The sequence below is a fragment of the Crotalus tigris genome, unplaced genomic scaffold, assembly GCF_016545835.1.
Source record: "Crotalus tigris isolate CLP2741 ecotype Arizona unplaced genomic scaffold, ASM1654583v1 scf7180000017685.4511686, whole genome shotgun sequence".
Lineage (NCBI taxonomy): Eukaryota > Metazoa > Chordata > Lepidosauria > Squamata > Viperidae > Crotalus > Crotalus tigris.
The window spans coordinates 2,053,600-2,077,758 of record NW_024096565.1 but is presented as its reverse complement, the minus strand read 5'-3'; the positions used below and the strand labels follow the sequence as shown (position 1 = coordinate 2,077,758).

The 24,159-nt window shown below is 40.4% G+C and overlaps 1 protein-coding gene across 3 annotated transcripts in view; it reads left to right on the top strand.

Moving 5' to 3' along the window:
- The first annotated feature begins 10,047 nt into the window (after positions 1 to 10,047).
- Positions 10,048 to 24,159, top strand: part of SLAIN1 (SLAIN motif family member 1) — a 28,019-nt gene continuing 13,907 nt past the window's right edge. The window contains exons 1-3 of one of the 3 annotated variants that reach the window (XM_039337683.1): positions 10,048 to 10,858; positions 15,553 to 15,692; positions 21,830 to 21,973. In XM_039337683.1, the coding sequence (XP_039193617.1) occupies positions 10,383 to 10,858; positions 15,553 to 15,692; positions 21,830 to 21,973 (760 nt within the window). In that variant the 5' untranslated portion in view covers positions 10,048 to 10,382. Of the gene's footprint in view, positions 10,859 to 15,552; positions 15,693 to 16,983; positions 16,998 to 21,829; positions 21,974 to 24,159 lie in introns of those variants that run through there. The other 2 variants (XM_039337685.1, XM_039337686.1) reach the window with 2 other exon arrangements.

The window sequence follows — 24,159 nt, the reverse complement described above, 5'->3', positions numbered from 1 at the left end:
TGTGCTTGATGTTGTCAGCTTGAAGGATACCCAAGTATTTGTAGTACTCTTCCTCATCCAGACTCTTAATGTTATTTTTGTGGGGCATCTTGATTCCTTCAGTTTTCACTACTTTTCCTTGTTTGATAGTAAGAGTGGCACATTTGTCCAAACCAAATTCCATAACAATATCTTGGCTATATATACGGACAGTGTTGAGCAGCGATTCTATTTCAAATGATGTTTTTCCATACAGCTTCAGATCATCCATCCATATTATTATTATTATTATTATTATTATTATTATTATTATTATTATTATTATTATTATTATTGACATTGTTGCAAGTCTTACTTCATTCTGGGCCTTAGCTTTCCTGACTTCATTTTTTTCAAATTTGGGCTATTTGTTGGTATTCAGCCTCTTTCTCTTTTTTTGTACCTACCCTTTTTGTCTTTCAGTTTATTAGAGAGTTTTTTGTGTAAACATGCTGGTTTCTTCTTTTCTTTTTCAGTGGTATTGAGCTGTTCTAGCCTTTTATAATAACATTTTTCAGTTTCACAAGCTTCTTGAGTTGTTTTTCCCTTTAAGATTTTCATCCAAGGAAGCCTTCCTAAGCTCTAAGTTTATTAAAATCAGCTCTTTTAAAGTCTAAGGTATTGGTTTGATTATAATCTATTGTCCGTGTTTGTATTTTATTGAATTTCAATATGACATGATCTCTTACTATACATCTACAGAAATGCACCAAACCAAAAATGAAAGCCTCCTAGAATGCATGTGGGTCAATATAAAAGGAAAAAAGCAGTTTGAAATATAATATAAAAGGAAATATAAAAGGAAAAAAGCCATTTGAAAGCATGCAAATGTGAGTAGATAAATAGGTACCACTTCGGTGGGAAGGTAATAGCACTCTGTGGCGTCATGCTGGCCATATGATCACAGAAACATCTTTACCCAGCACTGCTTGAGAGCCTTTGAAACAGAGATGAGCACCACTCCCTATAGCCAGCAATGACTAGTGGACTAAAATCCACAGGGACACCTTTCCATAGGACTTTATATTCCTGAAACTGTTTCTAAATATAGGGAAACAAATAAAGGTTTTAGAAAAAGCTGCTTGTATATTATCGGTGGATTAAAATTCCATTACATTGGTGATATAATTAATACCGTTAACATGACTATTACCCTCCTCCAATTGAATTACCTGAGATTATCTTTTGAGGAGAGTGATTTTAATTTCCCCATTTTCAGAAATATTATTCAGCCTTTATTTTATTGGCCATATTTAAGTGGAACAAAAAATTAGTACTAGAGACCTTTTTCTTTCTTTCTTCATTTGAAAGTTTTTTTGTTTTGTTTTTTCACACTAATATCCCAGATCTGACAGCAGCTAAAGTCATAGAGCTCATTTTGAATATTGAAGAATTCAACTTTGAAAATAAATATTAGGAAGTTTTATTGAAAAGTTTAGGCAGAACCTGGAATAGTTACTTTAAATGATATTTATATTAAGGATTTCTCTCAAACTTTAGAAAGAACTTTGCTTGCCTAATTCACAGCAGAGTAAAATATTCAACAATCATATTTTAAAGACTAAATATGGCTTCATCTGCTTCAAAGAAACCTGACTTGTTTTCTTTTTGAGGGAGCTGATCTCTGGAACCAAACATTCACCCTCAAAGAATCAAAATAAAATTAAAAAATTGTCATCATGGATATTTAATGACACATGGACCAAAGAATTGGAATTTACAGTAAGGGAACTCCAATGGTTTCATTCTTGTTGTTGTTAATTGCGAAGTCGTGTCCAACCCATCGCGACCCCATGGACAACATTCCTCCAGGTCTTCCTGCCCTCTACCATCTTCTGGAGTCCATTTAAATTCACACCTACTGCTTCAGTGACTCCATCCAGCCATCTCATTCTCTGTCGTCCCCTTCTTCTATTGCCCTCAATCTTTCCCAGCATTAGGCTCTTCTCCAGTGAATCCTTCCTTCTCATTAGGTGGCCAAAGTACTTGAGTTTCAACTTCAGGATCTGGCCTTCTAAAGAGCAGTCGGGGTTGATCTCTTCTAGGACTGACCGGTTTGAACGCCTTGCAGTCCAGGGGACTCGCAGGAGTCTTCTCCAGCACCATAGTTCAAAGGCCTCAATTCTTTGCGCTCAGCCTTTCTTATGGTCCAACTTTCACAGCCATACATTGCAACTGGGAAAACCATGGCCTGGACTATACGCACTTTTGTTGGCAGGGTGATGTCTCTGCTTTTTAGTATGCTGTCTAGATTTGCCATAGCTTTCCTCCCCAGGAGCAAGCGTCTTTTAATTTCTTGGCTGCAGTCCCCATCTGAGGTGATCTTTGAGCCCAGAAAAATAAAATCTGTCACTACCTCCATTTCTTCCCCATCTATTTGCCAGGAATTGAGAGGGCCGGATGCCATGATTTTGGTTTTCTTAATGTTGAGTTTCAAGCCAACTTTTGCACTCTCCTTCTTCACCCGCATCAAGAGGCTCTTTAGTTCCTCTTCACTTTCTGCCATTAGAGTGGTATCATCTGCATATCTTAGGTTGTTGATATTTCTCCTGGCAATCTTAATTCCAACTTTTGTTTCATCTAGCCCTGCCTTTCTCATGATGTGCTCTGCATATAAGTTAAATAGGCAGGGTGACAGTATACAGCATTGCCGGACTCCTTTTCCAATTTTGAACCAATCAGTGGTTCCGTGTTCGGTTCTCACTGTTGCTTCTTGACCCGCATATAGGTTTCTCAGGAGACAAATGAGATGGTCTGGTACTCCCATCTCTTTAAGAACTTGCCACAATTTGTTGTGATCCACACAATCAAAGGCTTTTGCATAGTCAATGAAGCAGAAGTAGATGTTTTTCTGGAACTCCCTAGCTTTCTCCATGATCCAGCGTATGTTGGCAATTTGATCTCTAGTTCCTCTGCCTCTTCGAAATCCTGCCTGTACTTCTGGTAGTTCTCGATCCACATACTGCTGGAGTCTAGCTTGTAGGATTTTAAGCATAACTTTACTAGCATGTGAAATGAGTGCAATGGTGCGATAGTTTGAACATTCTTTGGCATTGCCTTTCTTTGGAATTGGAATGTAAACTGACCTTTTCCAATCCTGTGGCCACTGTTGAGTTTTCCAAATTTGCTGGCAAATTGAGTGTAGCACTTTTACTGCATCGTCTTTTAAGATTTTGAATAGCTCAGCTGGAATACTGTCACCTCCACTAGCTTTGTTGTTGCTCAGATTTTCTAAGGCCCATTTCACTTCACATTCTAGGATGTCTGGTTCGAGGTCAATGAACATCTCATTGTGGTTATCTGGGATGTTAAGCTCATTCTTGTATAGTTCTTCTGTGTAGTTTTGCCATCTCTTCTTAATCTCTTCTGCCTCTGTTAGGTCTCTGCCATTTTGGTCCTTTATCATGCCCATCTTTGCATGAAACGTTCCCTTTGTATCTCCAATTTTCTTGAAGAGATCTCTGGTCCTCCCTATTCTGTTGTTTTCTTCTATTTCTCTGCACTGTTCATTTAAGAAGGCATTCTTATCTCTTCTAGCTACTCTCTGGAATTCTGCATTCAATTGGATGTATCTTTCTCTTTCTCCTTTGCCTTTTGCTTCCCTTCTTTCCTCAGCTATTTGCAAAGCTTCCTCAGACAGCCATTTTGCTTTCTTGCATTTCTTTTTCCTTGGGATGGTTTTAGTTGCTACCTCTTGTACAATGTTGCGAACTTCCATCCATAGTTCTTCAGGCACTCTGTCTATCAGATCTAATTCCTTAAATCTATTTGTCACCTCTACTGTATATTCATCAGGAAGATGATTTAGTTCATACCTGAGTGGCCTAGTGCTTTTCCCTACTTTTTTCAATTTAAGCCTAAATTTTGCAACGAGAAGCTCATGATCTGAGCCACAGTCAGCTCCTGGTCTTGTTTTTACTGACTGTATAGAGCTTCTCCATCTTTGGCTGCAGAGCACATAGTCAACCTGATTTCTATGTTGACCGTCTGGTGATGTCCATGTGTAGAGCCGTCTCTTGGGTTGTTGGAAAAGAGTGCTTGTTATGACCATCGTATTCTCTTGACAAAATTCTATTAGCCTGTGCCCTGCTTCATTTTGTACTCCAAGGCCAAACTTGCCTGTTATTCCGGTTATCTTTTGGCTTCTTACCTTAGCATTCCAATCCCCATGATGATAAGGACATCATTTTTTGGTGTTAATTCTATAAGGTGCTGTAGGGCTTCATAGAACCAGTCAATTTCATCCTCTTCAGCACCAGTGGTTGGGGCATAGATTTGGACTACTGTGATATTGAATGGTTTGCCTTGGATTCGAATTGAGATCATTCTGTCATTTGGGGGATTGTATCCCAGTATTGCTTTTCCTATTCTTTTATTGACTATGAAGGCTACTCCATTTCTTCTGAGGGATTCTTGCCCACAGTAGTATACCTGATGGTCATCTGAGTTAAATTCCCCCATTCCTGTCCATTTTAGTTCGCTGATTCCTAAGATGTCGATGTTCAGTCTTGTCATCTCTTTTTTGACTACGTCTAGCTTGCCTTGATTCATGGATCTTACATTCCAGGTTCCTATGGAGAAAAAATCTTTGCAGCATTGGACTTTCCTTTCACCACCAGATATATCCACAGCTGAGCGTCCTTTAGGCTTTGGCCCAGTCGCTTCATTCTTTCTGGCGCTACTAGTACTAGCCCTCCACTCTTCCCCAGCAGCATATTGGACACCTTTCGACCTGAGGGGCTCATCTTCCAGCGTCATATCTTTTTGCCTTTTAGTACTGTCCATGGGGTTTTCATGGCAAAGATACTGTAGTGGTTTGCCATTTCCTTCTCCAGTGGATCACATTTTGTCAGAACTCTCTGCTATGACCTGTCCGTCTTGGGTGGCCCTGCACGGCATAGCTTATAGCTTCATTGAGTTACGCAAGCCCCTTCGCCACGACAAGGCAGTAATCCATAAAGGGGGGTTTCATTCTTAAGGAATGTCAAACTGGTCTCATTGGACTTAATGATTCAAATCTACAATGGCTGGCCAAAAATTTATTTAAAAGAATAGAAATCAGGTTCTCTCTACTGGCAATGTAAAAAATTGATTTGATTTGATCTTGAGAGCTATGGGCATTTTTGAAACAATATTTTAATATTGTTAATACAAGAAAGTTTTTGTTTATAATTTTGGGGATGGTTTGGATAGTTTGTACTTACTTGGTTTCTTTTCATATTTTCTGTTACAAAATAAAAAATAAAAGATTGTTTAAAACCCAACTTATTTAAACCTGGATAAAAGTGTTTTTTTTTTCTTTTTAAAAACATTTTTAATTAATTGAATTCAAAAAAATGAAAAAATAAGTATACACAACACTGAGAATGCATATTCACAGACATGTATATAACTATCAGTAAATTAAGCCATGATTCATTGCAGTCATCCCTTGTTGAACTATATTAATTCTACAATCTGCAAAATATTGGAGCCATATATTTGTATTTCCAATGATGAATGAGTACAGGGTTTTAGTAGTTGTTGTTTTCTCTTTTAGCCACCAGAGGGATCTCTAATATAAGGAATAGAATAAAATGAAACCAATTCTCTACTTGCTTATTAAGAATTGGTATTATTTTTAATCAAAGCTAATATTAATCATTTTGTTTTTTTCTCACACTATACTACTTGATATTCATATATTACATTATTGGCCTTTACTAAGCTGCTTTTTTTTTTTTTGCACATTTTGGAGATTCAACTCCCAATATAGTGCTTAAATGAAAGCAATTATTGGGAGTGGGACAGAAGAACTGGCAGAAGTCAGTTGGTGGAATTGGTCTTTCTCACTGCACTCCATAAAGTCAGGGAGCAATTAGAATCTACTCAGAAAAAGGTACAACAGCAACATAAAAAAGAAGCAACGGATGGAAACTAATCAAGGAGAGAAGCAACTAGAACTAAGGAGAAACTTCCTGACAGTTAGAACAATTAGCCAGTGGAACAACCTGCCTCCAGAAGCGGTGAATGCTCCAACACTGGAAGTTTTTAAGAAGAGACTGGACAGCCATTTGTCCGAAATGGTATAGGGTTTCCTGCCTGGGCAGGGGTTGGACTAGATGACCTCCAAGGTCCCTCCCAATTTTACTATTGATGATGATGATGATAATGATGATGATGATGTGACTGCTTTTAAAGATCAGCTGTCTGGATAAGATAAGGTTTGGGGAGACAAGTTGGCTGTCCATGTTACACTGACTTTTCCAATCAGAAATATCTAGGGCAGTGGTTCTCAACCTGTGGGTTGGGACCCCATTTGAGGTCGAACGACCATTTCACGGGGGTCGCCAAACAACGCAGTCCGCCATTTTTTTCCCCTTTCCTTAGCTGTGCTACTCCCTTTTATTCTATTGGCTTTTGAAAGCCAATAGAATAGACTCTCTTGAATAGAGTCTAATTCTATTGGCTTTCAAAAGCCAATAGGAATTGTCCAGGCTGTCTCTGCCCTGCTGAGCCTGCCAAAATTCCCATTCTGCAAACGGTGCTGCACCAGTTAAGTAGTCCTCGACTTACGACCGGTTGGGTAGTCCTCGACGTACGACCGGTTGTGGGTCGTGGCATTAAAAAGGTTGAGAACCACTGATCTAGGGGATGGAAGGGACACTCCAATTTCCTAACATTTAGATTGTGCCTGAACATTTTATATAGTATGTAAAAAAAACCTTAATTATTGTACTTTTGGTCTTATGCATTTGAGAGCATTCTAGACGGCAAGTATTATATAATTGCCATTATCGAAACTTGGCAGGATGAAACTCATGAGTGGAATGTACTGATGGAAAGATACAAACTGTTCAAAATAAACAGACCTAACAAAATGTACAAAACCAAGAATGAAAACCTCCAAGAATGCATATGGGTCAATATAAAAGGAAAAAAGAATGATATTGCCATAGGTGTATACTACATGCCACCCAACCAAGCAGAAGAAATAGATCAACTTTTTGCTAACCAATTAACAAATGTATGTAGGGAACATACCACAGTAGTAATGGGGTATTTAACTACCCTAACATCAACTGGGAGACAAACTCTGCATCAAGGGGGGATTGAACAGATTCCTGACCAACCTACCTGACAACTCTGTCATCCAAAAGGTGGAGGAGGGAACTAAAGGGACAGGTATACTGGACCTAATTCTTACTGACAGAGAAATGATAGACTGGGTGAAGTTGCTGGAACTTTGGGGGAGTGTAACCATGTCATATTGAACGTCAATATAATGCAAACCCAAACAATAGAACATAATCTATCTCTCTACATATGCAGTAGAGAGTAATCAGAGCTGCTTAATCTGTCTTCTGTCTTCATGCAAAAAGATAATATTGCCCAAACTACCAAAAGCATAACTGTAAAAGGCTAGGAATACAAATTAATGTAAGCAAGAAAATGATAAGGGAACACCTGTCCGCTCTTGATGACTTCAAATCACCGGGAGCTGATGGATAACATTCCAAAGTATTGAAGGAACTGGCAGATGTGATCTTGGAATCACTAAACCGTATCTTTCAAAGATCCTGGAGCACTGGGTAACTAACAGAGGGCCTGAAAAGAGTTCATGTGGTTCTCATCTTCAAAAAAAAAGGGTGGGGGGAACAGATGCAGGAAACTATATAGACCAATCAGTCTGACATCAACACCTGGAAAGATCCTGTAAAAGATAATCAAGCAACAGATCTGTAAACACCTAGCAGCAAGTAAAGTTATAAGCAGAAGCTAATAAGAGTTTGTTAAAAACAGATCATGCCAAATAAATCTTATTTCATTCTTTTACTAAGTGACTAAAATAGTGGACCAGCAAAAAGCTGTCGACACGCTGTGAATTTCAGTAAGGCATTTAACAATTTATACCACAACCTACTTCTTGGTAAGCTAGAAAAATGGCCTGTCTTGTTAAGCAGCCACTCCACTAAATATGTCAATTGCATAGTAATGACATTGAAATAACTGATTTAGGGAATAAAGTGTTGCTTTCTTTGAGCCCCCTCATCCACTATCGCGTCTATTAAGGGTGATATATATATATATATATACATATATATATAAATGGAATGAATAAAGCGCATTCACCAGGAGAGTTTAAAGTTAAAATACTTTAATTAAAGTATTTTACTATATTAAAAGGTTGCCAAGCTTTCGTTGGGAAAACTCCCCAACATCTTCAGGGCTGAGAGACCGTTTCTAACAAGGTGGTTTAAACGGGTTCCATAGACGTCTGCGCTTGGTTCCTAGACCGTGCCAGCATTCCCCGCTGAACAGCTGATAGGTGGGATAGCTGTTCAGTGGGGAATGCTGGCACGGTCTAGGAACCAAGTGCAGACGTCTATGGAACCCGTTTAAACCACCTTGTTAGAAACGGTCTCTCAGCCCTGAAGATGTTGGGGAGTTTTCCCAACGAAAGCTTGGCAACCTTTTAATATAGTAAAATACTTTAATTAAAGTATTTTAACTTTAAACTCTCCTGGTGAACGCACTTTATTCATTCCATTTATAATTATGCCCGGGAGTCGCATTTTCACCATCATTATTGAATATATATATATATATGTATATTTACTTAATTTGCAACATACGGTGTTTTGATCTTGATTTTCACTCTTCCCATACTCAAATAGAATCTACTGATGGCAGGCCAAGTTTAACAGAATAGCAGAGTTGGAAAGGATCTGATTGCAGGTCATCTAGTCCAACCCCCTGCTCAAGCAGGAGACCCTATACCTTTTTTGACAAGTGGCTGTCCAGTCTCTTCTTGAAAGCCTCCAGTGACAAAGGACCCACAACTTCTGAAGGCAAGCTGTTCCATTGGTTGATTGTTCTCACTATCAGAAAATTTCTCATTTCTAGATTGAATATTTCCTTAATCAGTTTCCATCCATTGTTTCTTGTCTGGCCTTTGGGTGCTTTGGAAAATAGGTTGTCCCCCTCCACTCTGTGACAGCTCCTAAATATTGGAACACTGCTATCATATCACCGCTGGTCCTTCTCTTCACTAGACTAGCCATGCCCAGTTCTTGTAACTGCTTTTTGTATGTTTTAGCTTCCAGGTCCCTAATTAACTTGCTCTTCTCTGCACTCTTTCTAGGCTCTCAACAGCTTTTTCATAGTGTGGGGACCAAAACTTGATGCAATATTCTAGATGTGACCTTATTAAGGCTTTTTAGAGTGGTACTAGTATCTCACTTGACCTTGATTCACTCCCTCTGTTAATACAATTTATGATTGGATTGGCTTTTTTGGCTGCCACCACACACTGCTGGGTCATATTTGGCTCATATCAAAGGCAGGTTTATTTGGAGTTTGATCTTTTTTCTCTGTTGGTTCAACTATGGCATATCTATTTTGGGATATAGCAACTTGAACATTTTTGGACATAGGATTCCCTGCTTCAACATGGTTAGTCAATTGAGAACACAGAACTGTAGGACTGTAGGACTGTAGGACTTGGTGCCTTCTAGTCAAATCCCTTGTTTAAGGCAGGAAATACTATACCATTCCAGACAAATGGCTATCGAATTTCTTCCTAAAAACCTCCAGTGATGGAGCACCCACTTCTGGAGGCAAATCGTTCACTGATTGTTCTCACTGTCAGGAAATACCGCAGCACTGTTGTATTTGCAAAATATGTCCCACGTACGTGCTTATGCCCACGGAGGACCCAAACCTTAGGCTCTAAGAAGAGAAACGATCTGGACGAAAATATCCGGTTCTAATAAATGAGAATATTTGTAGCTCAGGGTTAACATGAGAGAGTCCTTGGTGCTCTCTGGACTTGCTTGTTTCCTTGCAGACGTTTCATTACCCTAGCACTGATTATGTTACCTAGTGTGGGTAATGAAACGTCTGAAAGGAAACAAAGCAAGCAAAGCAAGCTCAGAGAGCACCAAGAACTCCTGAAATAAACGTCTGACGGGCTTCGAATCGAACAAGCAAAAATTCCCCGCGCCATTTTCTGCCTCAAAATAAATGCCTCAGAGCATTCCCGGCACCGGCTCGGCGATGAGAAAGGAGAAGCCCGACACTTCCTTCGCCCTTGCGCTTTGCCTCCAGCTCCCTCATCTCGGGCAGGAGACCCCCCCCACCTCCCAGCGCGCCCCGCCCTGCGTAGCGCAAGGGTGTCTCCCCGCCCTGCTTTGTTTCTTCCTTGCGCTTGCGTGGTGTCTGCCCGCCGAGGCTCCGTGCGGTGCGGTGCGCCTGCTGGCGTTGCTATTGCTGTTGCGCCTTGGCTCGCCCGGAGAAGGTGCGCTTGCCGAAAAACGCCGGGGAAGGGCTCGTCTTCGCCGAAGAAGGGAGGCTCTTGCGTTCATTCCCAGGCGCCTCCGGCTATGGAGGCCGCTTTGGTAAAACCGATGGTCGCGGAGGTGAAGCCGGGTGCCGTGAGCGCCGAGCTGGAGGTGAAGAAGCTGCAGGAGCTGGTGCGCAAGCTGGAGAAGCAAAACGAGCAGCTGCGCAATAGAGCCGCTGCCACCTCGCCTTCTTCAGCGCCTGGACTGAGCCCGAACAGCCCTCTGCAGCCGCGGCTCATAGCCGCTGCCGCCGCCGCACAAGTCCCCCGCAGCAGCTCCCCGCCAGCCGGCAGGTCGAGCCCAGCGCCAGCTCTCGTGTGCCAAGCCGAGCCTTTCGTCTACTTCAAGCCGTCCCCCATCGGGGGACCCCACGAGGCCCTTGCCGCCACTTCCATCCTTCTGACTCCGGCCAGCCTTTTGGATGAGGTGGAAATCCTGGATCTTCGGGGGCTCGATTGCCCTGGCCGGGAAGAAAAGGAAGAAGAGCGTCCGCGCTTCGAGGAAGAGGAAACCTGGTGGGTATCTTTGCCGACCGCGTCGCAAGTTTTCCGCACAAAGGGTTTGTCTCTCTCGCCCTGGCGCTTCCCCCCTCTTTTTCCTTGCTCCTCATCTGACAAAAACCCCTTCCTCTTTCTGTATCCAGCTGGCGCTTTCCAAAGCTCGCTTTTCCACCATTAGCTGCCCAGTCCTCTTGGATTCTGATTTCTTTTCTTTTTTTCTTTTGCTGTTTAGATCTGGCCTCCCTGTCCGAACATCTCCGTTTGTCTCATTGATTTTTTTTTTCAACCATTACTTTCCAAGTCCTCCATTTGCTTCCAACCTGCTTTTTGCCTGTGCGGTTTAAAAACAAAGATTTAGGAAGCCTGGGCTTGTCTTTGTGTTTGATTGGTGGATAAACCCCACACATGAATATGCATATGCATTTAAGGATTGTTTCTGAAAATGGGCATGAGTATAAATTCTTAAAAGAAATTTAGCACGAATCGAGTCACTGGAGTATGTTAGTGTTGCATTCTTCGCTGCATTTCCTTGAGTATAACGTGCAGAATAAACGTGGTGCACTAGTCAAGATTCTAGGTTGAAGCTGATTGAAATAAGACAGTTATAAACACCGTACTGTAATGTAGGGAAGAAATGATAAAATGGGGAAAGCTGGGGATTTCAAATAAGCCAGTCTGGAGCGCGTGGTTTAGCATATATGTTTGAAATGGAAGTAGAGTTGAAAATGAATGGGTAATACTGCCTCCGTGGGAGGAATGAAATCTCATGGCTTGGAAAAATGCATGTGGATTTCAGTACTGTGGTCAGCAACCCTCGTGGTGATATGGCCCTAGAGTAGAATATTTCTGAACAGATACAAAGCTATAAGGGTGCCTGCAAAAATAATAAAAATGGAGGTAGTATTTGAGATATATTGCAGAAAGGGTATAAACCTCAACAGTCAGCAAAGCTGATGGGCTTTTCCTCCATTGTTAGAAAAACTGCAGTCATTTAGGAAAAATCCTTAGTCCTTTCAGAAGGAGTAGAGAAGTTGGGAAGAGAATACTGTTTCATACTTCTTCATTTTCTTACAACCATACCTTCTGACCCTGCCTCCTGCGAAATTCAAAATGCTTCCAAAGAAAAGTACATGTAGATTTGTGTGGAAAGAAGAAGCATCACTCACTCTTTCCCATATCAAATACCATTTATATTTCAGTTCTGTATTCCTCATTTTATCACACAGTCAGCGCATTTTTTTTCGGAATCTCAGCTATTAATTTGACATTATCTGTATACAAAAGGACACACTTCTAACATCACCATAAGCTTTCATTAGGCATTTATCCATAAAGGACATTACATATAATTGTATTACTCTTGCACAGTGTTGAACAATTTGCTAAGAATTCCATTTTGTAAAATATTCTGGAATTTAAGTAACCCATCTGGGGAAATAAAAGGCATCAATATCAATAAATGGAACCACATTGGTTCATCAGAGACATTTTGTATCATTAGCTGCAGTCTCTAAGAAGTTGAGTAATGTTTAAAATAACTCAAGACAGTAGTCCTGAAAATCAATAGAAAAGTCTCCCAGTGCTTGTGAATCTAATTCTAACCATACCATGAAATGAAACTAGCTAATGAGTAAATAGAGAATGTCAACTCCTATATTTAACTTAGCCAAGAAATCAGTGCCATACACTCAATTGATTAAGAGATATCATGCTGAAGACCAGCGGCCTAGATCTTTAAACATTTACCTCTACCACTCAATCTTCCAATATATGAAAAATACCAAAGTACTTTCAGCACATGGTCATACCAGCAATAATTTATGGCTGCTAAGTGCGGAGCATAAGAAAATCTGAAATAGAGAAGCTTTGGGTACACAGTACAATAAGTGGTGGAAGGTAAATACTAAAAATTTCACTCAGATATCAAATCTGAAATGCAGAAATATACTGCAGAACCAATTCTAAGATGCCATCAAAATGGCACAGCAAGAAATTAAGAATAGGCAGGAATCCCAAAGGTGCTTTTTTCAGGAGGCAACTGGACTTTCTTGTATTCCTTTTGAAGATGTTTTGCTTCTCATCCAAGAAGCTTCTTCAGCTCTGACTAGATCAGGGGTCTTCAGACTTGGCCCTATTATGACTTGTGGACTTCAACTCCCAGAATTCCTCAGCCAGCGTACCTGGCTGAGGAATTCTGGGAGTTGAAGTCCACAAGTCATTAAAGGGCCAAGTTTGAAGACCCCTGGACTAGATGGTGGGGAGTGGAAGGATTTATATTGCTTGCAGACAGCTGGTCATTTGCATTCCTTTAGAGCAGACATGTCAAACTCATGATGTCATGTGACGTCACGCAACGTATCGGGACTGTTTTGCCATTGCTGGCAATGGGGGGCGTGGCTTCCGTGTGAAGCGTCCAGCCCACAGGCCGACAGTTTGACACCCTTGCTTTACAGGATCGTTGAAACCATTTGGAGGTTCACCTGTCTCCTCAGGGTCACCTAAGTGGTGCAAATGTGTGTGGAGCCTCCTTGGCTGCAGAATGTTTTCTACCCTGTGTCCCTTCATTGTTGAAGACAGACACAGGCTGTTGGGGATGAGTCTGTGCTCTCTGTATCTCAAACTGAAGGACAAATGGTTCCTGTGGTCTGCAATATTTTCTGGAAATCCATTCATACTCTCTCACCATACTCTTCAAGACTGTCTAAAGCAGGGATAGGCAACCTTGGCTCTTTTATGACTCGTGGACTTCAACTCCCAGAATTCCTGAGCCAGCCATGCTGAGGGGAAGGGGAGAGGTTTCCAAGCTGAGCTATGCTGGCTCAGGAATTCTGGGAGTTGAAGTCCACAAGTCATAAAAGAACCAAGGTTGCCTACCCCTGGTCTAAAGGAATGCAAATGACCATCTGCCTGCAAGCCATATAAATCTTTCCACTCCCCACCATCTAGTCAGAGCTGAAGAAGCTTCTTGGATGAGAAGCAAAATGTCTTCAGAAAAAAACACAAGAAAGTCCAATTGCCTCCTGAAAAAAACACTTTTGGGACAACCATACCTGGATGACTGAGAATCCCCATAGACCAGTGGTTCTCAACCTGTGGGTTGGGACCCCATTTGGGGTCGAACGACCATTTCACGGGGGTCGCCAAACCATGCTGTCCGCCATTTTTTTCCCTTTTCCCTAGCTGTCCTACTCCCTCTTATTGGTGGCCACACCCACTTGGGGGTCACCACAACATGGGGAACTGTATTATGGGGTCACAGCATTAGAAAGGTTGAGAACCACTGCCATAGACAATAGGCAGGAATGTTTTAAATATGTAAAGTAGTGGGTGGCTTTGGTATGGTAGTCCTTTTAGGTGCTTGCAGGATTTACCACCGCTGAGTTGGAGAGATGAAATAAAGAAAAAACTTGGACCCAGATAGAATATTATAGCATTGGACTGTATACAACACAAACACCTGTTGATCCTATCATTTCTAGCAGTGAACCTATCTAAATGAATGGACTAAAGTACTTAAGAAATTATTTTACTTTTTGCCTTTTCTAATATATTCTTTTTTCCCCTTGATCTCCCCCTTGTCGCTCCCATTCTCCTCACTCGTGTTTCCTTCACTAATCACCTTAAGCTTTTATCTTAAACAGTCAAATTAATAATTCTTTTAGATTTTATTCCTTTGTTGTGTTTCTGTATGGTTAGATACATGCCTAAGATACATATTCAATTTAGACTTTGTCACTCATAGTGGTTTGGGTAAGAATTTTAACATACAATATTTAATAAATAGTAGATTAGGTTATTGTCAGCCTTTTGAGGTTGTCCAGATCAGAAAACAGACACCACAAAAAGACTACAACTCTACTGAGATAGGCAACTGTAATATCAACATGCAAGCCTGACTGCATTTTCTCTTCCTTTCCTCTTATATTCCAGGGAATCAGAATGAGACTTCCTAATACTTTTTCTGTTTCCTGGAATCAAAGCAAGTTTTGGCACCTGTCACAATGGGTTCTGCGTAATTGAGTCCCAGGGAGCATGTCATCAGTTGGGAGCCCCTTCAGACTCACAAGAAATCTAAATCCACCCCTCCTTCAATTCCATTGACCTCTTATCTATCACCAATTAACCCTGACCATTAGTAGTTCAGATTCTTTTAAAGAGATAAAACGGAATAAACTTGCACTAGTCTAAACAACCCTGGTTCCTGATTTATTGCGCTGACAACCTCCATTTGATTCCCTTTACAATCCTGGTGACTCACTTTACGATCATTGTAAAAATGGTTGTAAAATCAAGTGCAGTCATGTGGTGCCTTGACTTATAACCACAATGGCTTGTGATTAAAATTCTGGAGCCCAGAATTTTAGTCATAAGCCATTGTGGTTGTAAGTCAAGGCACCACATGGCTGGTGCCACGATTGTTAAGTTGAGGATTTACCCATATGGTATTTAAGTTCAGTTCGAGGCTTGCTTGGAACTTAACTATTGGCTCCTATTATTTCACTTGATGGACATACGCTGTTATCTCCATTCTTGGAAGAATAAATAGTTACATGAACTTGATTTACAAAAGGCTAAAACTAATGTTGTTTAAAATATGCTTCAAGCATTGTATAGTTTTAGGACTTGTAATTCATCTTCAAACACCAAAGGTAGAAAATTACAGCTAGCATCATTACAAAGAATAAAAGTTTTTCTCTGCTTTTATTTAGGTTATATGCTGCACCTGCTAAGGGTATCATGCAGCAAGAAAAGTCACTGACTCCTCTGCAATGGTGTCGACATGTTCTTGATAATCCAAGCCCTGAGATGGAAGCTGCAAAGCGTTCTTTGTGCTTCAGGCTGGAACAAGGTAATTCCAAGTTTCTACTCTTAAGATTTATTTTGTTTTTTTTCAACTAAACCTTTTCTTATTGATTTTATTAATTAGAGCAGGGCTTTTCAACCTTTTCACCGATTGTACCACTTTTAGGATATGGCAATATTCGAGTACCACCTAGCAAGGTGTCAAAAACGTGATGACCAAAAATAACTGTTCAAAACACTGAAATGACCTATGAGTATTTTTCACACTTATAACCATTGCAGCATGCCCAGGATCATGTGATTTATACTTGGATGCTTGGCAACTGATTCATATTTATGATGGTCACAGTGTCCCAGGATCATGTGATCCCCTTTTGCAACCTTTTGACAAGTAAAGTCAATGGCAGAGCTGCTGGTGGCCAAGTGCTAAGGCGGGACCTCCTTCCCTCCCTCCCCCCTTCCCTGCCTCCCTCTTTCTCATTCCCATCTCCTTCTGAAGGAAGAATTTGAACCCCTCACTCATGTTTTCCCTCTTCCATATATTCATCAAACAAGGAAAAGAGACAGAAAAGACAAGCTACTGAGGAAACTAGCTTTAAAAGGTGCATTCCCCTTTAAGAATTAGCTACTAGCTAGAAAGGAAAGTTAAGGAGCCAGCAGCCAGCACTTAAGAAAAAAAAATGTAGTAAGTACTGGCTGCTGGCTAAGGCAGCCTCCCCAAATGGCTCCATTCATAAGTAAAGGAATGCTATAGGCAAAATCCATTCAGGAGAAAATACTGCAAAATCCCTTGCAACAAAACTTATAGTTAACAATAGCAGAGCAATAGAAGCTAACACAAGACATCAGCCATTAGCCAAATAGAAATTGCCAAACACTCCTTAAGAACACAACGCCCACGTTGCACAAATCCCAGAATTTCAAAGTCACAAAAGCACATAAGAATCCTTCCACTCTCCATCTCCCTCCCTCTCTCCATGCCTCACCTCCAGCCGATGCTGCCTTTCTTCATTGCTGCCTTTCTTCATTCCTGGTGGAGGGCGACCCCTCCCCTGCTGCGTTTCTTGCCTCTTTGTTTTTGCCAACACAGGTGGCTGCCACAGAAGTTGTAGATCAGTTCATGACCAGCCTGCTCCTCTCCTCTCCCCCCACCCTCCTCCTCCTTCTTTCCCTTCAGTGCAGCTAGAGCTGACTCCGCCTCCTCCCAAGGCTGCCTCTTTTTCTCTCTCTCCCTCTCCCACCCAAACTGCCTTTTATAGCCTCTCCTGTCTCTGTCCCCTTCCTCCTTATTCCTCTTCCGGGGCCTTTGCCTCACTCCAGCCACTCTGCAGCTCCAGAGGACTCTCTCACAGTAAGTCCTGCGCTGTGCTGGCTCGTTCCCTCCCCCACTACACTTGGTTGGGCAGGGTCGCATACCACCTGCCATGTGCTAATGTACCACAGGTGATACGTGTACCACCAGTTGAAAAGCCCTGTATTAGAGATCAGTACCAGTATAAGATCAGCCATTTGAATGTTGTTCTATATGGAGCAGGCTAGGAATTTGTGTGACTCTGGAATTTTTCTGTTTTTCTGTCCCATGATTTTAGACACATATCTAAGCTCTTTGTGATGTTTTTGATATCCTTTATCTTTTAGAAAGACAGCTAAAATCCGATGCATGTTTATAAAGAGTTGTTTTCATTTGAATAATCACTGTCATTTTTAAAATTCCCACTTAGCGTGTACATGAATGTGTGTGTTGATTTGTCAGAAAATACCTTCAAATAAATAGAACCAGATAGAAGGTTGGTTCAGAATGATTATTTGTGAATGAGTGCAATATTGACAGTATGGTGAAATAATGATTGTGGCAAAGGCCAAGGAACCAATTAGTAGAGTGGTTCCTTGAAACCCCTATGAATAAGGAGAGAATGAGAGATCACCTACATGCACTTTGGACAATTATTCCTTGCCAAGAGACAAAGGCAGCAGTTTTTATAAATTTGAGCAACAGAAGAGAAATAAATTAGCCATCTTGCTCACACCCATAGTATAGCCTTTTAAAGGACACTAAGTTAAGAAATCTTACTTTCTAAATACTTTCAGAAATTATCTTTTAACTATCTTAAAACTATTAGAGATCTTCAGAATAACATGTTCGAAAAGTGTTCATTGGGTGAGTGTACCTTCAACTTTGAACAAAAAAAAGCTAATTATAAGTATAGAAATTCAAAGCATCTAAAATGAACAGCAAAATATCATTTTGATTTTAGAAAGTTATAAGTAGGCTAAAAATCCAGGTACATTTGGAATACTGAAACTTTTACAATAAATATTTGGACTTAATTAAAAAGAACAAACAGCTTCTTGTGGGGAATAGATCTGTTCTGGTTTTTGGGAAGACATAACAGAGATAAGTAATTGCATGATTTAAAAACTGGACACTAGAGGAGATTCAAGATTTTAGATACAGGAAAATATGAATGCCTATAAAATACAAAATGTTACAACAATAAAAATACTGAAGGAGACTTGAAGAATAAAGTGAGAGATTAGTAGCTACAATATCAATAATGCCAGAATTGGTATCTGGTTCTATAGAGAACTAACTGGCCAAGAGAATTACTTGGAAAAGGATGTTTCTCTGGATCTACAAAATAAATTGGTTGATGTTTTAAAACTCAAATAGAAAATGCAAAGGATAAACCAAGAGAGAAACCTGGACAATCTGATCTGGTAGGGTTGATGTGTTCCACATTCCTTTGATTAAACAATGCAACAATGCCATCTATCAGGAATCCGAAAATGTGCCTTCCCTGTAATTGCACTTCCCCTCTGGAATGAGGTTCCACTTGAGATCCGAAGAGACCCCGTCCTTCTGGTGTTTCAAAGAACTCTTTGGTGAAGACGATTGACAACCCCCTTCTTTTTTTTCTTTTCATACTCATCTGGGTTAGATGTTTTTGCCAAAGTTCGTCCCCTTTTTTTGTTTGTTTTACAATCGTGCTTTAAAAATTGTGAACCCTTTTGAACTGTTGCTTAATAAAAGATTTATACAAGCAAAGTTTATCCCTCTTTTTAAAAGCTGTAAAGTAAGACACTTGCGTATGTCTTAATTTATATTGAAGGTCTAATTGTATGTTACGAAGATGAAAAGGCATCAAGAAATCAATATTCACAAAGAGATAAAGGGTAAAACAATGAGAGTGTTTCTAAGAAGGAAGGAAATGAAAAAATTTTTTCTCAACCTGAAGCAGAAAATAATGGCTTTAACAGAGGGCCTTGGATGCAGAGTTAGCCAAAAGTCAACTTGGTAGCTATAACTGCACAAAGCCCTGCACAAATATATATTTTAAAAAGGCCAGCATTCAATAGTTTGGTTGCATCTACCATCTTGCAAAACCTGCAGATATTCTGATTTTGACTGGCAACTCGTTGAAGTAGAGATGCCAACAAAGGAAAGATTTAAAGAAAAAGAAACCAATACATTTCTACAAGATAACCCCCAAGACAGGATAGGAAATCTGTCAGTCTCTAGACTGGACATTGCATCAGCAGGAGGGAGACTCTGTAGAAAGATGAATGCACCAACCAAGAAAACTGAGTGAAAAGCTATCTAAAGGGAACTGCTTATCTAAAGTTAGACAGACTGGTGAGCTATGTGAAAGCAACTTGAGCTGAAGGTAAGGAAGACAGAAAATTAATGAGTGGAAACGTACTCAAGTTAGATTCTACCTTTGCCCCCAGACAGAGCATCCCAAACAGATTCAAGTACTATTGTGTGTAAAATGTGAGCAAAGCCTTCAAACTGATGTAGCAACTTTTAGGAAAGGGACTGTTGAAATTTAGTTTTGCATAGACTGGCTTACTGCACCTATATACTGATCAACTGGGGATGTAGAGAACCAGTTTGGTCTAGTGCAGTGATGGCGAACCTTTTAGAGACCGTGCCCAAAAACTGGCCCTATCCCTGCCCCGCCCCTGCCCCACCCCCGCTCTGCCTCACCCTGCCTGCCCGCAGGGCCACTCACTGCCTCCAGGGCCTGCCGCAGATCACCCAGGCAGCCCAGCAGTGCCGTAGCAGCCACACCCTCTACCCACGCCCCGCAGCATCAACTGTGCATGTTGGGGCATGAGGGCAGAATCTTGTCTACGCTGCCTGGATGCTGTAGCACTGCTGGGCTGCCTGGGCTGCCTATGGCTGTGCTGCTCCGCATGGGCCACGCTCGGGGGCAACTTTCCTGCCGGTGAGGAGAGGGTCGCAGGCAGAGGCAAGGCTTGGGCGACGGCATGTGTGCCCACAGAAAGGGCTCCGAATGCCGCCTCTGGCACTTGTGCCATAGGTTCACCATCACTGGTCTAGTGGTTAAGGCACCAGGTTAGAAAGCAGGAGGTTGTGAATTTTAGTTCTGCCTTAGCCATGAAAGCCAGCTGGGTGACCTTGGGTCCGTCCTTCTCTGTCAGCCCAACTCACCTCACAAGTGGTTATTGAGGGGAAAATGGGAGGGGAAGGAATATTAGATATATTTGCCACCTTGAGTTGTTTATAAAAATAATAGAGGTGGGATAAAAACAATAAACAAAGAAATAAAGTAACAGTCAGTGGAGGAACACTGCACCTTTATCACTTTTCCTAAAACACATTTCATACCTCATACTTTCACCACTTCCTTCCTCTGTTCTATTCTGAAATTACTTTTATAAGAAGAGAAGTCTTTTTCTTTCCCTGTGCCTCTTGAAAGCACTCCTGCTAAAACTGACTGGAATACGTTTCACACTTTCCCTAAGAACAGTGGAAAGTTCTAGAACATGCTTTGTCCATCCTCTTCCAAATTTCTTTTTTTTTTTTTTTTTTTACAAATGCTGTGTTTTTATTACAGAGGTTCTTAGAATCTCAGCTGCAATAAAAGTAGCTTTGTTCACTGTGGGTCTTCTCAAAGGCATAATTGTGGCAAAATAATGAATGATGTTTACACATGGGCTGCACGTGCATAACAAGGAGATGGCCTTGGATCAGGTTGTTATGACACTGCATCTGACATCAATCCAAAGGCACAAAAGACCTTTTTCATTTTAAAGGCATTTATATTTTATGACTTTTAATGAAAAGGACAAAAGATTGAAATCGATCTTAAAAACGGCTTTTACTTTTCTTGGGTTTTCTTTTAATAAGATTAAGATGACATGTTAAAGTGTTTCTCATATATGTGCATGCATAATTTAAGTAAATCATTATTATCATTAAGTCCATCATTAGCTGTATACCAAATTAGCATTTAGCAATGATTATAATTGAAAAATGTCTGCTCTGGAGTGTGTACGTTTATATTAAAAATGGGTATTTATGTTACTTGAAATTTCACTTTGGTTAAAAAAAAGAAATATTTACATCTATTGGCTTAAAAGCTTAAAAAGGGGATGCAATTTGTATTGGCTACTTGATGAGTGAATCTGTGGTTTATCACAAAATTTCACTCATTCAAGTTTATCATCAATAGTTAATCCCAATAATATTGTGTTTCAAAAACTTTCCTCTATGATAATTAAAAGCTCATTAATACATTTCTTTTAAGCATTTTTAAAACACGACTTTGTTATTCTCAATACTAGTACATTGATCTTAGTCTTTAAAAAACTATAGCTTCTAAAGTTCTTGTTCCAGTATATATATATATTCATTTTGTCCTTAATCAGAATATTCTCATATCCTTTATTTTTCTGATAAATTTCAATTTAAATAATTTGTATAGGTAAATATTTGTACCAAGGGGTGTTCTAATGTTCAACACTAGGTTGTATTGTATAGGAGATTTTAAAAAATTAAGAAAAGAAAAACGCTTTTTAGTTATTCCATTTTGATCCTTTTCCTTCAAAATGTGGTTCTTTTTTATTTATCTTACACAGGGTTTTTCCCCTCTAACCTATAGAAAATTATTGACATTCTATCAGTTCAGTTATCAGTCCATAACTCCCATGCAAATGGCATCTCGTTTTGATACAAGATAGGCAGCCAATAAATTTAATAAATCTCTCATACATCAGTTGGTTTGGGAATAAAATGCACTGTTCCCAGTGAGACTTATCTCGCTAGAAGTACATACAGCAATACTGTTTGATCTTTCTTGTGATATTGACTTCCTAATACATATGCATTCTGTTGCTAAATACAAACTATATTTTCTTTTCTGTGCCCACTAACAGCTAGTAGATGGCGGAGTCTCTTCTCTTCATCCTTGGCTTTTCCTTATAGTCCTGTTGCAAGGTTTACTCCATATAGCAATAGCTTTAACAGTCCTGCGTTCCCTAAAACCTTCAGCAAAGCAATATTAACACCTGAACAAACAGGTAATGCCTACTTTCTTACTAACATAACAGTTTAATATTATCATAGCCCAGGCCCTGTAGGTTTACAGAGAGTGTTTTTAAAGACTAATGATGATTCAATCTGGAGTAGAAATCAGGAGATTCTAGTCCTCCCTTAGGCGCGGAAGCCAGCTGGGTGAACTTGGGTCCAGTCATTCCCTCTCAGCCTTAGTCAGCATCAGGTTCTGCCACAAATTAATATATAAAGAAAAGCCATTGTGGATTGCTAGATTTGCTGTAAAAGCTAAGTAAGTGCAATGCAAAAAATAATAATAATAACTGATCCTGCAACCATGTGAGACAAATGCTAAGAAAAACAATATTAAGTCATCTGTTCCTTGTTGAGGAAATGCAGGTGATGTCAGCACCTGATAAAAATTCAGATGTCTGGTAACTGACTCACATTTATGACCGTTGCTGTGTCCCAGGGTCCCTTTGGCAACTTTCTGACAAGCAAAATCAATAGGGAAACCAGATTCACTTAACAACCAGGTTTCTAACTTATCAACTGCTGTGATTCAATTAACAACTGTGGCAAGAAAGATCGTAAAATGGGGCAAAACTCACTTAACAAATGTCTCACTTAATAACAGAAATTTTGGGCTCAACTGTGGTTGTAAGTTGAAGACTACTTGTACTGGGCCCTTGTGCCTCGTATTGATCCTTAGGTCTGATTTGTCAAGCTGGAGTTGGGGTCTGGACAGGGAGTAGAAAGGACCAGTTTACCCTATCCAGATTCTTGCAGCATAGCGCTGCAAAATTTAGTACTTATTTAAATGCACAGACTGGAAGCAGAAAAAGAGCTGTCGTCTTCTCTAATGCCATGTACCATATATGCCTTTTCTGTGAAGTCCATATATCCCAAATAAATTCTGAGAAAGCAACTTGTTTTACATAACTATATGTGTAGAACCTCAAAATTCTATATAGAATATGGGAAGTAGAGGATTAGCTACCCTCATCATTAACCTTCACAAGAGTCACGGCTCATTAACAAATGGGAAGAGGAGAATTAGCTCCCTTAATCTCCTGCTGTAAGATAGTGGTCTATTAAATGCAACTTGGTCCTCTGGGTTTGAGACATCCTTCCTGAAGTACAGCAAAAGACTCAATATGGTAATCTGTAAGAATTTCCCCTTCATTATTTTATTTGCGATGGTATGTTTTCAAAAGAAGATTCTTCCACTTTCTTCTTTCCCCTGCTCTTTTCCATATCATTTGAAGGGTCCTCTGAGAATTTTACTTGCAAATGCAACTGTTATTTGTGCATTTCACTGAATAATGAGACATGGTGCCTCCCTACTCTCATGCCCTACAATTATGTGTGATTGTCATTGTTACAATCTTCAGCCAGCCTGTTGAAAAGCCTCTCCATTTACAGTTGCAGTGTATAAGCTAGAGAATGCATGCTTCCTTGAAATCCAGTATACAGTATTTGAGAACTGCCAGTTTGGGGAAATTTGAAGTATGATCCCCCAGTAACATTTTGGATAGATTGCTAAAATCTTATCAGATATGAACATAGGTTAGGACATCCTATGGAAGCAATACAGGTAGTTCTTGACAGTTCATTTATAGTTATTTTCTGTATTCTTCTGAACTTGCAAACAAATTCACCTGCTTTAAGAATTTTCATGAATCAATTCAAAGCAGCAGCATCTTTTTTCAGGTTTGTTCAAGAGGATCTATTTCAGCGGTTCTCAACCTGTGGGTCGCGACCCCATTTGGGGTCGAACGACCATTTCACGGGGGTCGCCAAACAATGCGATCCGCCATTTTTTGTCAGCTGGCGGCACCACGCATGCGCGCCGCGCCATGCATGCGCGCCGTGCATGGGGACACCGCTGCGCATGCATGCCGTGCATAGGGACACCGCTGCGCATGCGCGCCACACATGGCACCGCCACACATGCGCGCCGCGTCCTTATGACCGGGGTCGCCACAAAAAAAAGGTTGAGAACCACTTATCTATTTAATGAATTACATAAAATAGTGGTGCTCAGATGTGGTACAAGCACATTCCTAATCATCTGCAAAGTAAGCACATCCTTAGATGGCAGGGTGTGTGTTTTTGTACACTTTCATTGAGTCTTTCTTCTAAATAGATATTTATGATATTGGGATGATGTGGACATAATGTATATAGCAGTATATAACTGTATATATAC